Raw genomic sequence first — 14,902 nt, forward strand, 5'->3', positions numbered from 1 at the left:
TATTCTTTTGCTTTGTGTGTTCCAAGGATGTCTTCTGTCATCCACGGACATAAGGGTTTAACATGGTAGCCTTTACAGACTTGAGGTTTACTCCTTTCTTCAGATACTGTGAGAAGCTGCACGAAAAGATGATAATGTCATCCAGATAGCAAAGGCAGGTCTTCCATTTTAAGCTTTAAGTCCTGCAGTACCGTATCTATCATGCATTCGAATGTGGCAGGGGCATTGCATAGGTCAAAAGGCATTACATTGAATTCGAAGAGTCCATCAGGTGCGACAAATGCAGTGTTCTCACTATCGGACTCGTGCATAAGGTTCTGCCAAGAACCAGAGCGTAAGTCAAGGCATGAAAAAAAAAAAAGTACTCGGCACTTTCTAATGTATCAAGAGCGTCGTCGATCCAAGGCATAAAATAGACGTCCTTTTGGGTAATCTTGTTCAACGCTCTACAGTCTACGCAGAATCACACCGAGCCATCTTTCTTTTTCATTAGTACAACTGAAGAAGACCATGGGCTTGCTGAAGCCCTGATAAGGTTGCATGCAAGCATGTCATTACCTTGTTCTTCTATAACCTTGCGTTCAGAAGATGATGCATGGTAAGGGCGGCCGCCAATGATATGGGATTCATCTGTGTTGATGCGATGAGTGGCCACGGTTGTATGACCAAGGCCATCATAACAAAAGTCGAAGTAAGTTTAGTGTTTCATTAATATGGTCAGCAAGGCATCAGTCTCCGTAAGATTAAGATCTGTGCTCATTGTGGCTGTGATAGGACGAGATGAATAGCCTGTTGGTGGACAATGTGGTGAGGAGGAGCCACTCACCACATTGAAACAGTGATGACACATACCGGTGTTTTCTCAAGAATGCTGGCAACAGTGGTCCCCTCTGGCAGCAGTAGTGTTTCAGGTGTCGTGTTGTAGGCAGTAATGCTTGCATAACCACGAGAGAACTGCAATAGGTTAGAGGCAATGGTGATTCTGTGAAGAATATAGCATTGGTAAGGGATAGTCATCGGGTGCGTAGCGTTGGCAAGTGATTGTCATTGTGTGGCTGTTTATAATGTCTCGTGATCTGATGGTAAGAATGCGCTGTTGGCCAAAAGGTCTGAGAAAATCCGCAGCTTTCCAACTAAGTGGGGTGAAGAAAAATTGGAAGGAGAAAAATGGTCAGTGTCCACAAGATGAATAAGAGGTTGACCACACGAAATGACAGCAGACGCAGCCGAAAGGAAATGTCGGCCTAAGATGATCTGTTGAGCACACGAAGGAAGCACAGCCAACTCTACATGATGACGGATTCCGTCGATGAGGTCGCGAGCAGTACACTGTTTGGTAGGGCAAATAAGATTGTCATTAGCACCGCATAACATAATGTCAATAGCACCGCATAACATGGGACCAACATAAAGAGTCTGCACTTTCCGTAAAGGAAAACATAATTTGCAGTGAATGACCAAAATGGCAGAACGGAAACACCTTCAACACAAAGTGGCAGTAACTTCCTGGGCGAAATCGAGGAATTGTTGCGCTTCGATCTCCAAAAACTGCAGCCCCTAAGCGGTTGGAACAAGACGTAAGGGTGATGATGTGCTCCGAAATGGGGACGAAGAATTGTAGCGAGATGAGGGGGAAAAGCGGCTCGTGACTGTGGAGGTGAGGATGAACGCTGTGAAGAGGCTAGATACGGCACGGGAACGTAAGCGTCCGGTCTCGGTGCAAAGTCTCGCTCATAAGCTGAATATCCACGTCGTTCATCCTGCTGACAGCAACGGCATAAGCGAGATATATGGTCCCGCATGCGACAGCAATACCAGACTGGGCGCAGTGGACGCCAGGTTGGGTAGTGTGGTTACACCGGTGCCTGTCTTGCCATCGAAGCCAAACGGTCGCATACGTCAGCAGGCACGGATGAAACTGGTACTGTGGCGCGTGATGCAACTTGGGTGTCTGGAGGTGCACGAAAGGGCACTAGAGACGAGGCCCGTGTAATGCTTGTCATCAATGCCAGTTCGTCCCTGATGCAGGTCATGCAGGTTTGGAGCAAATGGGCAGACAGAGGAGATGGCAGGGTTGCTCTGAACAAGATTGCGAAGTTTCTCTTGGACAAACATGCGGATAAGAGCTCACAGTTCAGGCTCACCGGTAAAGAGAGCATCACAGGAGGCCTGGGGAAGGCGTGCAGAATAAAGCGCGTCTAGACGTTGGCACGTAGTAGTGACGTCCTGAACTGTATTGGGGGTCCGAATGATGAGGGCATTGAAAGCAACACAGTTGATGCCTTTCAGTGGGTGATGGGTGCGGTCGGCCTCCGTCATGTCACTTTGGGCTCGGCGACAGAGAGCCAGTACGTCTTCAATATATGATGTATAGGATTCGTTCGGTCCTTGGATGTGGGTGGCGAGTTTCTGTTTGGCCACTTCAGAGCATCCTGCATACGTGCCAAAAATCTGACGGAGTTGCATCTTGAATGTCGTCCAATCGGAAGAGTCACGTTCACGGTTGTGGAACCAAGTATTAGCGGCCTCCTTGAGGTAAAAGGTGACGTAGTGCAGCTTGTTGGCCTTTCCCAGTGAGTAAAAGTGCTTGTTTTGTCATAATTATTAAGCCACTCTTTGACATCTCTGTGAAAGCCGTGAAATACCGGAGGGTCTTGTTTTGGCGTACTTACAGTGTAGATAGGGCCACTCGGCTGAGAAGAGGCCACGGAAGCGGACACAATGTTCTGGTTCATCCCTGCTGTTTGGCGAGCAGAACCGTCGACCGGACCGGACCTCCAGGGGTGACCAATAGAGCAAGAGGATGTGGGAATGAAAACACACTCCACCACTTATAACGACAACCGGTACGACAGTAGACGGGTTTTTAATGCAGTCGGGCGAGACACAAGCAGCGCAGCCCACGTGCCTAGCGATGATAATGATTACGATGGTGTTGGGTATACACATGAAGACGATGAAGCAAATAGCGCTCACAATATATATATATATATATATATTGTGGGCATTTGTTACATCGTCCTCATCCCTGCATGATCACAAGCACCATCATCCGCTTGTCTCTTTGTCCTCATTGCCACTCTGGGTCATCATCATCGTTATCGTCTGTGTACTGGCTCTGCCCGTTCGTTTGCGAGGTCTTTCCTCAATTAAACGCGGTCGCAACCCAGGCTACCAAGACTTCATACGTGGTGGAGGTGGATTTTCGGTCCTCTTACCTCCCGCAGCCCGCTCTACCCGCCGGAGCTTCGTTCAGGCTGCCAATTGCGCCCACTGTCAGGCAGCATGTCCCAGACCGAGCCTACCGGAGCTGATGTCATCAACCACGCACCGACACAAGCTGCCCCTCCTATTTACATACACGGACATCAGCGGGAACCCCCACTCTTCGCTGGTCTTCGTGGAGAAGACGTAGAAGACTGGCTCGACGACTATGACCGCGTAAGTGTCGTTAATCTGTGGGACGAGGCCGCCAAACTGCGTTACGTCCCTTTTTATCTGACCGGAGTCGCAAAGACATGGTATTTTAACCACGTCGTTGACCTACCCGACTGGGCTACCTTCCAGCAGCAGCTGTGACACATTTTTGGCACCCCGGACATTCGATCCGCCGTCGCGAAGAGGACACTTGATACTCGCCAAAATATCCCGGTGAATCCTACACTTTATACATCGAGGATGTCCTCGCACTGTGCCGGCGTGTCAATCAATCCATGCCGCAATCGGACAAAGTGCGCCACATATTGAAAGGCATTGGGCCTGTTGCCTTTAATGCACTTGCTGTCCAAAACCCAGCTACCATCGCTGATGTCGTCACGACATGCCAGTGCCTTGATACGCTGGACTCTGTTCACCTCCAACCGGACATTGACGACCACCACTCTACGTCTCATGGCCACCTGCGTGACCTCATCCGGGACATTATACGTGAAGAATTGCGGTCTATGAGCTTCACACCTCTTACACCTACACAGTCTTCGGGAGTGCCCTTGCGTGATATCGTCAGGGAGGAACTTACATCGCTGACCGGCGTTGCGCCCGTACGACCACCTGCTTCATGCCCCATACCCACGTACCCTGAAGTTGCTGCGGTGCCTCCCAGCGACGCCCACGCAACATTGCTGCGTCCATCCTACGCATCAGTTGCTGCCGCTCCCCCGGTAAACTACCATTCCGTGCTCCCTGACCCTCCGGCTCACCTGACCGCACTATCTTCAGGTGCCCTGAATGCCTTCTGTTCTCCACAGTGGTGCTCATCTCGCCCTGTATGCTACTACTGTGGCTATCGCGGCCACATATCTCGTTTCTGCCGAAAGCGCCAGCAAGATGAGCGTCGGAACGACGTGCGCGAACGGGATTCGTACACTGGGGCGTCTTATCAAGATCGGCGTAATTCGTCTCCCCTGCACCGGTCTCCATCTCCTCCGGCATCGACTGCACCACGAAACAGCAGAAACACGAGACGCTGCTCGCCTTCGCCTTTCCGCCGTTCCACTTCTCCACTTCGGCCCGCCTCATTCTCAACTGATATTCATTCGAGAAACTAAGTGATGCAGTTTGTGGAGGAAAAACTGCATTCGGAATTAGAACTGAAATTACTCCATCAGGCCCGTGTAACACGCTTTTTTCTGTGGAAGTGGAAGGAGTGTGAGTCGATGTTATGGTGGACACAGGTGCGACATTGTCTGTGATGCGTGCCGAATTGTGTGAACATTTAAGGAAAGTAATGACGCCTTACGATGGCCCCACGTTAGTTGCTGCCCAGGGGAACGTCATTCGCCCTTCCGCGTTTTGTAGTGTGCGTGTGTTCGACGGCATCCGCCATCATGTCCAGTTTGCTGTCCTATCCCGCTACTCTCGCCAACTAATTTTAGAGTGGGATTGTCTATCATCTGCTTCCGCGGTGATTTGTTGTGGACAACGCGTCGTTCACCTCGCTGACACCGACTACATGCTTGACGACGACAATCAGAAGCCACTTCGTCTGGTCGCTGCGAAAGACATCGAACTGCCGCCACTACAAGAGCAAATTGTCAGAATTACGTCCAATGACATCTATCACGGTGATGTATTGGTCTCACCGTCACCACTTTGCGTTCGTAAAGGTATAGTTCTTCTGTCCGGTGTCGTTCATTTTTGCAATGGCTCTGCACTTGTCACCGCTGTGAACTCTACACCGGAGGAGATCTTACTGCCACAGGGCACTACTCTGGCCCGTGTTGCCGAATTTGAGCCTGTATTTGTCACGCCACTTCAGGCCATCGCATCCAAAGAACCTTCCCTCCGTGAGCATGTTTCTTCCTCCGCCTTTACCACCGCTATCAGCAGAGAATTGACATATTCACAGAGGCAGCAGTTGCTCGCATTGTTACAGAAACATGCAAATTCTTTCGATTATTGCTCGTCTAAGCTGGGCCGAACTAATACTACAGCACATCGAATTCAAACTGTTGGGACATCTATCGTACACCGCCGACCCTACCGCGTGTCTCTAGCTGAAAGAAAAATTATAGAAGAAAACGTTGCGGACATGCTTAAACGGGAAATCATCCGTCCCTCATCTAGTCCTTGGTCGTCTCCTATTGTTTTGGTCCACAAAAAGGATGGCTCTGTGCGTTTTTCCGTGGACTACCGGGCGCTCAATAAGATCACGCGCAAGGACGGGTACCCTATGCCACGCATTGACGACGCCCTTGATTCCCTACAAGGCGCGGAATTTTTTTCAAGTATCGACTTGCGTTCCGGGTACGGGCAGATCCCCATGCATGAAGACGATAAGGAGAAAACGGCGTTTGCAACCCCCGACGGGCTATATGAATTCAACGTGATGCCTTTCGGGCTCTGCAATGCACCCGCCACTTTTGAGCGCATGACAGATACCGTGCTGCGCGGCCTGAAATGGAAAAGTTGCCTTTGCTACCTGGACGACATTATTATCTTTTTGTCAACGTTTCCTGAGCACCTTGAACGACTGGATCAAGTTCTGACATGCCTTGCCGACGCCGGGCTTCAAATAAACACTAAGAAATGCTCTTTCGCTAGCAAATCTATCAAGGTCTTGGGACATGTCGTTAGCAAAGATGGCATCCGGCCCGACCCTGACAAGATTTCTGCAGTCCTTCACTTTCCGCGTCCCGAAAAACCAAAGGAGCTTCACAGTTTCCTTGGCCTCGCCTCCTATTTTTGCCGGTTTATCCAGAACTTCGCTTCTATTGCTGCTCCATTACACCAACTACTCGCTTCGAACGTCCTCTTTCTGTGGTCTCAAGAATGTCAAACGGCATTCGAGCTGTTGAAGCGGGCACTCACGTCTGAACCTCTGCTCTGCCACTTTGACGAAGCCGCACTGACTATCCTTCATACCGACGCTAGCGGCCTTGGTATAGGAGCCGTTTTTCTACAACGCGACAAGTCTTCTCCAGAGAAAGTTGTTGCATATGCCGGTCGCGTACTCACCCTTGCTGAAAAGAACTACACTATAACTGAGCAAGAGTGTTTGGCTGTGGTTTGGTCGGTCCAGAAGTTCCGTCCCTATCTCCACGGCCGTCACTTCACAATTGTTACGGACCACCATGCTTTATGCTGGCTTTCTACACTGAAGAACTTGTCCGGACGCTTGGGTCGATGGATACTACGCTTGCAGGAGTACGACTTTGATATAACTTGCAAGTCAGGCAGAAAACATCAAGACGCCGATGCTTTATCTCGTTGCCCGCTTCCAACTACCCATATGAGCGTTGGTGAGAACTCAACCGCCACATCTACCAAAGTTCATACGCTCGCATCAATAACGCAACCCTTTTCGGACGACGAGCCAACATTTATCTCCCACCAGCGGTCCGATTCATACTGCAGATGCATGATGGACCACCTTTCGGGAGTTTCTCATCCACCAAACGCGCGACTCCGTCGTCAACTCCTGCACTTTAAGCTGGACAATGGGGTTCTCTACCGCCACATCTACCACCCTGACTGTCAGCGCTGGGTTCCTGTACTGCCATGCTCTCTTCGACTTCAGGTGCTCGAAGCCTTCCATGACGACTTGACTGCTGGTCATCTTGGTTTTAAAAAAAACTTGACCGCATTCGATGTCGTTATTACTGGCCTGGCCTTTCTTCTAGTGTAGCTCGGTACGTCGGTTCCTGCTACCCATGCCAGCGTCGTAAACTCCCCACGTCTACACCTGCTGGACCTCTACAGCCACTTCCATGCCCTTCAATGCCTTTCGAGGTTGTAGGTGTTGACCTTTACGGGCCTCTCCCCGTGACATCTGCTGGGAAACGATGGATAGTGACCGCCGTTGACCACCTGACACGCTACGCTGAGACTTCCTATGTTATTACAGGCTCAGCTGTGGAAGTTCCAGACTTTATTCTTCACGCCATAATCCTGCGTCATGGGGCTCCTCATGTACTGCTTAGTGATCGCGGCACAGTGTTCTTGTCACAAATGGTAAATGAAGTACTGCGCGCTTCTGGAACTACTCACAAGACAGTTTCAAGCTACCACCCTCAGACAAATGGTCTCACAGAAAGATTTCACCGAACCCTTGCAGACATGATAGCTGTTTACGTCCAACCCGACCACAAAAACTGGGATACTCTTTTACCATTCCTGACATTCACTTTGTGGGGATCTGAGGCGCGCCCGCGACCATTTTCGCGGGCATTCCGCCACACGGCCACACCCTTTTGCTTTCCTGCCCTGTTAACACCACGTGGCGATAGATGGCGCCACGTGCGGGCACGGCGCGCGGTACGCGCGCGCCGAGGGAGCGCTCTCTTCTCCGTTGGTCGGCGCCGGGTAAGCACGTGTTTTCCTTCGTCCGCGTCCCCTTTGGGAATCGCCGGACTGCAGCCTGCCTGGGGTGGCCTTGGGCACCTCGGCAGGCGTGTTTACTTGAGTGCTAGCTTCGGTAGCGTACGCTAAGCCCACAGCGGTGCCTAGTGCTTGAAGTGGTCGTACCACAACGAGCCGCACTTGCCGTAGGCCCAGCGCGTACGAGGTTTGCCCTAACACTCGCGACCAGGCCCAGTGGCCATCGTGAGAGTGCGCAGCATAGCCGCGAGGGACCTTTTCCCGACCGGCGTGTCAAAGCTCGCCATTGCCAGCTGCGACGTGCTCGCGGTTTTCCCCTTATTGTGAACGTCCGCGTGCGGGTGCCTTTGCTACCCGCGTCCCGGGAGCGGACGTTGTGCTGTTGTTCGGGGTGCCGCCAGAGGCAATAAAGTGTTGTGTACTGTTACATTAGAACACTGTCTATTTGCCGCGCCGCGCTAAACGCCTTATCAGTTGAGCGCGCGCGGAGCGGTGCGCTACACGCGAGTAAACGGAGTAGCGGCCCTGTGGCTCGCTAAGCGTGAACCCGCGGTGATCGTCCGCTGCGGTTAGGAGCGGGGTCGTGGTCCGTCTGTTGGAACTGTAAGGCACAGTGAAGCTTCCCCCCCCCCCCCTAAGAACGCTGCAGCAGACAAAATATATGTTTTTGTCTTTCTCATGTGTATTCTGTGTTGTTTTTTTTCCTTCAGCAGCAGTTGCAGAGCGAGGCTGAGGCTAGCTGTTGCCCATTACATGACGCCTTTGCATGCATGGGCGACGACCGGCTGCCTTTGCAGACCGGTATATAGGGTGAATTAAGGAGAGGAGGATGTGGGGATCTGAGGCGCGCCCGCGACCATTTTCGCGGGCATTCCGCCACACGGCCACACCCTTTTGCTTTCCTGCCCTGTTAACACCACGTGGCGATAGATGGCGCCACGTGCGGGCACGGCGCGCGGTACGCGCGCGCCGAGGGAGCGCTCTCTTCTCCGTTGGTCGGCGCCGGGTAAGCACGTGTTTTCCCTCGTCCGCGTCCCCTTTGGGAATCGCCGGACTGCAGCCTGCCTGGGGTGGCCTTGGGCACCTCGGCAGGCGTGTTTACTTGAGTGCTAGCTTCGGTAGCGTACGCTAAGCCCACAGCGGTGCCTAGTGCTTGAAGTGGTCGTACCACAACGAGCCGCACTTGCCGTAGGCCCAGCGCGTACGAGGTTTGCCCTAACACTCGCGACCAGGCCCAGTGGCCATCGTGAGAGTGCGCAGCATAGCCGCGAGGGACCTTTTCCCGACCGGCGTGTCAAAGCTCGCCATTGCCAGCTGCGACGTGCTCGCGGTTTTCCCCTTATTGTGAACGTCCGCGTGCGGGTGCCTTTGCTACCCGCGTCCCGGGAGCGGACGTTGTGCTGTTGTTCGGGGTGCCGCCAGAGGCAATAAAGTGTTGTGTACTGTTACATTAGAACACTGTCTATTTGCCGCGCCGCGCTAAACGCCTTATCAGTTGAGCGCGCGCGGAGCGGTGCGCTACACGCGAGTAAACGGAGTAGCGGCCCTGTGGCTCGCTAAGCGTGAACCCGCGGTGATCGTCCGCTGCGGTTAGGAGCGGGGTCACCATAACTTACAACACTGCAGTTCAGCGAACAACTTGCTACTCACCGTTTTAGCTCGTGTACGGACGCACTCCAACTACCTTTCTCGACGTCTCCTTCTTCAGCAGCCATGGGAATTCATGTCAGTCTTCTAGCGAAGAATACATTTCCCGCCTGGCCCAGTCTCACCATCAGGCTCCCATCAATACTGAAGCCAGACAGCACGAGGGGAAGACCATCTGTGACGAATCCCACCGCGTTGTGTATTTCCAACCTGGTGACGAGGTGTTGCTTTTGACACCTATTTGCACTCCTGGTCTCTGTGACAAATTCCAACCACGCTTCATCAGGCCATACATTGTTTTAGAACAGACTTCGCCGGTTAATTATCGTGTGACACCACTCGTCGCCCCAACAGACCCCCGCTATCGCAGCACAGAGATTGTCCATGTTTGTCGCATGAAACCTTTTACGCGACGTTCCCCGTCACTTTGACGTACGGCGGCCAGGGTGTCCGCTTCCAAGTTGGGGGAATTAGTGTGGGCATTTGTTACTTACATCGTTCTCATCCCTGCATGATCACAATCACAGTCATCCATTTGTCTCTTTGTCCTCATTGCCACTCTGGGTCATCATCATCGTCATCGTCTGTGTACTGGCTATGTCCGTTCGTTTGCGAGGTCTTTCCTCAAATAAACGCTGACGCAGCCAAGACTACCAAGACTATATATATATATATATATATATATATATAGTTATCATCATCATCATCATCAGCCTGACTACGTCCACTGCAGGACAAAGGCCTCTCCCATGTTCCGCCAGTTAACCCGGTGCTGTGCTTGCTGCTGCCAATTTACACCCGCAAACTTCTTAATCTCATCTGCCCACCTAACCTTCTGTCTCCCCCTAACCCGCTTCCCTTCTCTGGGAATCCAGTTAGTTACCCTTAATGACCAGCGGTTATCCTGTCTACGCGCTACATGCCCGACCCATGTCCATTTCCTCTTCTTTATTTCAACTATGATATCCTTAACCCCCGTTTGTCCCCTAATCCACTCTGCTCTCTTCTTGTCTCTTAAGGCTACACCTACCATTTTTCTTTCCATTGCTCGCTGCGTTGTCCTCAATTTAAGCTGAACCCTCTTTGTAAGTCTCCAGGTTTCTGCTCCGTAGCTAAGTACTGGCAAGATACAGCTGTTATATACCTTTCTCTTGAGGGATAGTGGCAATCTGCCTGTCATTTTTGAGAGTGCTTGCCGAATGTGCTCCACCCCATTCTTATTCTTCTAGTTACTTCAATCTCGTGGTTCGGCTCTGCGGTTATTACCTGCCCTAAGTAGACATAGTCTTTTACAACCTCAAGTGCACTATTACCTATCTCGAAGCGCTGCTCCTTTCCGAGGTTGTTGTACATTACTTTCGTTTTCTGCAGATTAATTTAAGACCCACCTTTCTACTCTCCCTGTTCAACTCCGTAATCATGAGTTGCAATTCGTCCCCTGAGTTACTCAGCAATGCAATGTCATCGGCGAAGCGCAGGTTACTAAGGTATTCTCCATTAACTCTTATTCTCCCATTCTAGGCTTCTGAAAACCTCCTGTAAGCACGCGGTAAATAGCATTGGGGAGGTAGTGTCCCCCTGCCTTACACCCTTCTTGGTTGGTATTCTCTTGCTTTCTTTATGAAGCACTATGGTAGCAGTTGATCCCCTGTATATTTCTTCCAGAATGTTTATATATACTTCATCTACGCCCTGATTCCGCAGTGTCTGCATGACGGCTGATATTTCTACTGAATCAAACGCCTTCTTGTAATCTATGAAGGCTATGTATAGTGGTTGGTTATACTCTGAAGATTTCTCTATTACCTGGTTGATAGTATGAATGTGGTCAATTGTTGAGTAGCCTGTTCGAAATCCTGCTTGTTCCTTTGGTTGATTGAATTCTAATGTTTTCTTTACTCTGTTAGCAATTACCTTTGTAAATAGCTTGTATACTATAGAGAGCAAGCTGATCGGCCTGTAATTCTTCAAGTCCTTGTCATCTCCTTTCTTATGTATTAAGATGATGTTAGCGTTCTTCCAAGACTCTGGTACCCTTCCCGTCAGGAGACACCTCGTAAACAGGGTGGCTAGTTTTTCTAACACAATCTGTCCTCCATCTTTCAGCAGATCTGATGTTACCTGATCCTCACCAGCAGCTTTGCCTCTTTGCATGCTCTCCAAAGCTTTTCTGACTTCTATCATTACTGGTGGGGCGTCATCTGGGTTATTGCTAGTTCTTATAGTATTAAGGTCTATATAGTTATATAAAATGTTTATTGGTCGACGTGATTGAGAACGATCGTTATCCGGCGGATCATCTTCATCTGGTTGTACGATTGAAGCACAGTAGCTCTGTGCTTTCCCCTTACTTTGTTAACGTGTGACTGTAATCTCCTGTGTGGCTTTCTTTTTTTCGGTTGTTTGTATTTGTGTTTCTGCATGGCACAGGCGTCGGTGTGTCCTCGTTTTTTTTTTTTTTTTTTTGATACTCGCTCTGTCTTTGCGTCGGTGCACTCTGTAGTTATAAACACACACACACATATGCATGCGTGCGTGCACACACACACACACACACTGAGAAATCACCCCCTTCCTTTTTCGGGAGGTTTGAAATAAGCACTAGATAAGCGGAGATGGTCAATTCATAACCGAGCAACTACCCTCTTCCCAAATCTGGTTGGATTGTCTTTCACCTTGGGGGGGGGGCTCTTGCTTTGAATTTTACGGCATGTGTATTTGTGCGTGTAGTTGTGGTAAGTCTCGTTTTTGTATCTGTACTGAATGTCTAATAAAAAAACAATAAAATATTTTATTTTTCCTAAATAAAAATCCCAATCAACAGTGAAGCTTGTCTGAAGAAATTTACTGCAGAACTATGTCGCATCGCTCCATAACAGACCTTTTTAAGGCTCCAAAGTTACTACGAAGCTTCTCTATTACCATGCCAAAGGCGCTCCAAAATAGCATGATTTTTTTTCTCTCTGAGCTTCTCCAAAGGACTGGAGCCCATCAAACGTTTGTTGTTGGTTGAGCATAGTCTTGTTTTTGCTGGCCACTCTCTACTAATAAAAAATTAATTGATATCTGGGGTTTTCAAAACCAATATACGATTACGCGAGATGCACTCTCTACTGATTGATGATGGTCAAAAATCTGTAAGCTGGGGTTGTTTCAAACCGAGATTTCGACAGGCGGACTTGAATTATTCATGTGTAGGACAAAACTGAAGTGTTTCAAGTTCTATGTATTCACTGCAGAGTTCAGCCAGCGTTGTCTCACTGGGCATTACATTTTCTTCTGTGTAATGCTGTTAGCAATTCGCCTTGCATTTAAAGCATGGTGGACCGAGATGTTCGTCTTTCTTTCATATTTTAAGTGTTGCTTTATTCTTTAAACTGTACTGTAAAAGAAAAGCTATGAAGCAAACAAGTAACCAACCCGCTGTGTGAGTGAGACTCAAGATTGCGTGGCCTTCAACCGCTTAGCACCTGCTGTTTTTTGAAGCTCATACGGGGCTTCACTTGACATTCACACTTTACATGACCGAGCCTGTAATTTATAGTTGCATGGATTTATATGACATGTGCAAACTGTAAAATTATTTTCTACTTAAGGCACATGTACGAATGGACTTGTGTGGCGAAATAATGTGTAGGCGGGCTGACAGAGAAGGTGTTACGCAAGAAGAGGTGCCCACGATCGCGCTTTGATAGAGCTAACAATATCTTTTGCTGTTCTGTTGTTTCAGGTGCTCGTGTCTCGGCTTATGGAATTGGTGTCATCAGACCGGGAGTCTTGCCAGCTGCAGTGCCTGGAGACTCTGCGACTGCTGAGCAGAGACCGTTGCCACCTGGAGGAGGTCTTTTCGGCAGACGTGCTGGCTCAGCTAGCACGCATGGCCCAACTCGCTGGGCGACCCAGCGAGGAGCTCGGCCAGCTAGAACAACTGCATGCTCCAGGTGAGACCAGTTGGCTAAGTGAAAGATGAATAGAAGCATTACAAGATGTCCTTTAGATGGTTTTTCTGAAGTGCAGCTAATTTTGATTTTTTTTCCTACATGTTCACGGTGTTTCAAGCTGTGCAGGCTGCATTTTTTTTCTTTCTCCAAGCTTTTACATTAGAATTCATTTGTTTTTGTGGTTTCTCAAATACCTTGGTTGTGATCTTCTTTTCAGTGAGTGAAATAGTTCTGTACATGAACAAATAAAATGTAACTAACAAGAAAGAAGAGGGTGAAAAAATAACCAGCCATGAGCAGGAATCGAACCTACGACCTTCGATAACGCGTTCGATGCTCTAACCACTGAGCTATCACAGCGGTCTTCCCACCGCCCACTTTTCTGGGTTTATATGTGAATTTAGAAGTGGCAGTGTCAGTAAGCGCCCTCTGTAGCCAAGCGGCGTGTGTGAAACACTCTTTTATGCGCATGTGTGGCGTCACGTGACGCCACACATGCGCATAAACAACACATGCGCCAAACACATGCGCCACACATGCGCATACGTGACGCCATATATATATATATATATATATATATATATATATATATATATATATATATATATATATATATATATATATATATATTGTGTATGTGTGTGTGATTCTTTCTCGTCATGATTCTTTCCAGTTTTGACCTTGTGCCTCATCTTTCAAATAACAGTCCTTGTTCACTTGAACATTCATGCAGTGGTGGAAGAAAGGTGTCACCTCATTTACAGCTTTTATGAGAATGTATAAACACACATGGACGAATACACACGGACACTGGAATGCATTTTTTGGCTCATACTGGCAGATAGCATCTGTGAATGATAAGCTGATGAGTAAAAATATCGAAGCTTAAAACATTGTTAGATTAAGTCCCGTACGCCTCAGCATGTCATCTGTCAACTTATATATAGTAAAGAGGTTGCGTTTCAGAAAAGTTTATGTACATGCCTGGTGGTGCTTGTGTGGTGCATAAAAACTGTGTGCGCAGGAAGTAAACTTTTGTTTGCAGTTCGCGCTTTGTGTATTTCTGTCTATCTTTTAGTACCTGTCTTGTTTGCCCACTTCAACACTTAGGATTATGAACCCCCAAGCCCAACTTGTAAAAATAGTTGCCCCAGGATAGCCAAGGACTAGCTCTAAGAGGGCCGCCCTTCCAGTTTTTGCTGTGACTGTGTTGTGTTTTCTGTGCAGGCCTGGTGATTTTATGGGTTTTGATTAATTCTAATATGATATTACGTGAGCATATCAAAAGTCATGGTTTTTTGAAAAAAATATAGGTGATTTTGCTCACAAAGCTGAAATTTGGTACTCAATCAGAGGCAAGTAAGAAACACTACAGGGTCAAAAATATCGTGTACTGTACCTCTCTTGTGGAGCACGTGAAATTTTACAACAAAATATTCCTTGAGCTTATAACTTGATTACCCTATCGTACACTTTTAAGAAGAGATGTTACTTGA

The 14,902-nt window shown here is 48.9% G+C and overlaps 1 protein-coding gene across 5 annotated transcripts in view; it reads left to right on the forward strand.

Annotated features, from left to right (window-relative positions):
• The window catches only part of ric8a (ric8 guanine nucleotide exchange factor A), a 401,642-nt gene that overhangs the window by 66,450 nt on the left and 320,290 nt on the right, over positions 1–14,902 (forward strand). For 4 of the 5 annotated variants that reach the window (XM_075886381.1, XM_075886380.1, XM_075886383.1 and 1 more), the window contains exon 3: positions 13,196–13,406. In XM_075886381.1, coding sequence (XP_075742496.1) covers positions 13,196–13,406 — 211 coding nt within the window. Of the gene's footprint in view, positions 1–2,674; positions 2,847–13,195; positions 13,407–14,902 lie in introns of all 5 variants that reach the window. The other variant, XM_075886382.1, reaches the window with a different exon arrangement.

Source organism: Rhipicephalus microplus, chromosome 2, assembly GCF_043290135.1.
Source record: "Rhipicephalus microplus isolate Deutch F79 chromosome 2, USDA_Rmic, whole genome shotgun sequence".
NCBI classification, from domain to species: Eukaryota; Metazoa; Arthropoda; class Arachnida; order Ixodida; family Ixodidae; genus Rhipicephalus; species Rhipicephalus microplus.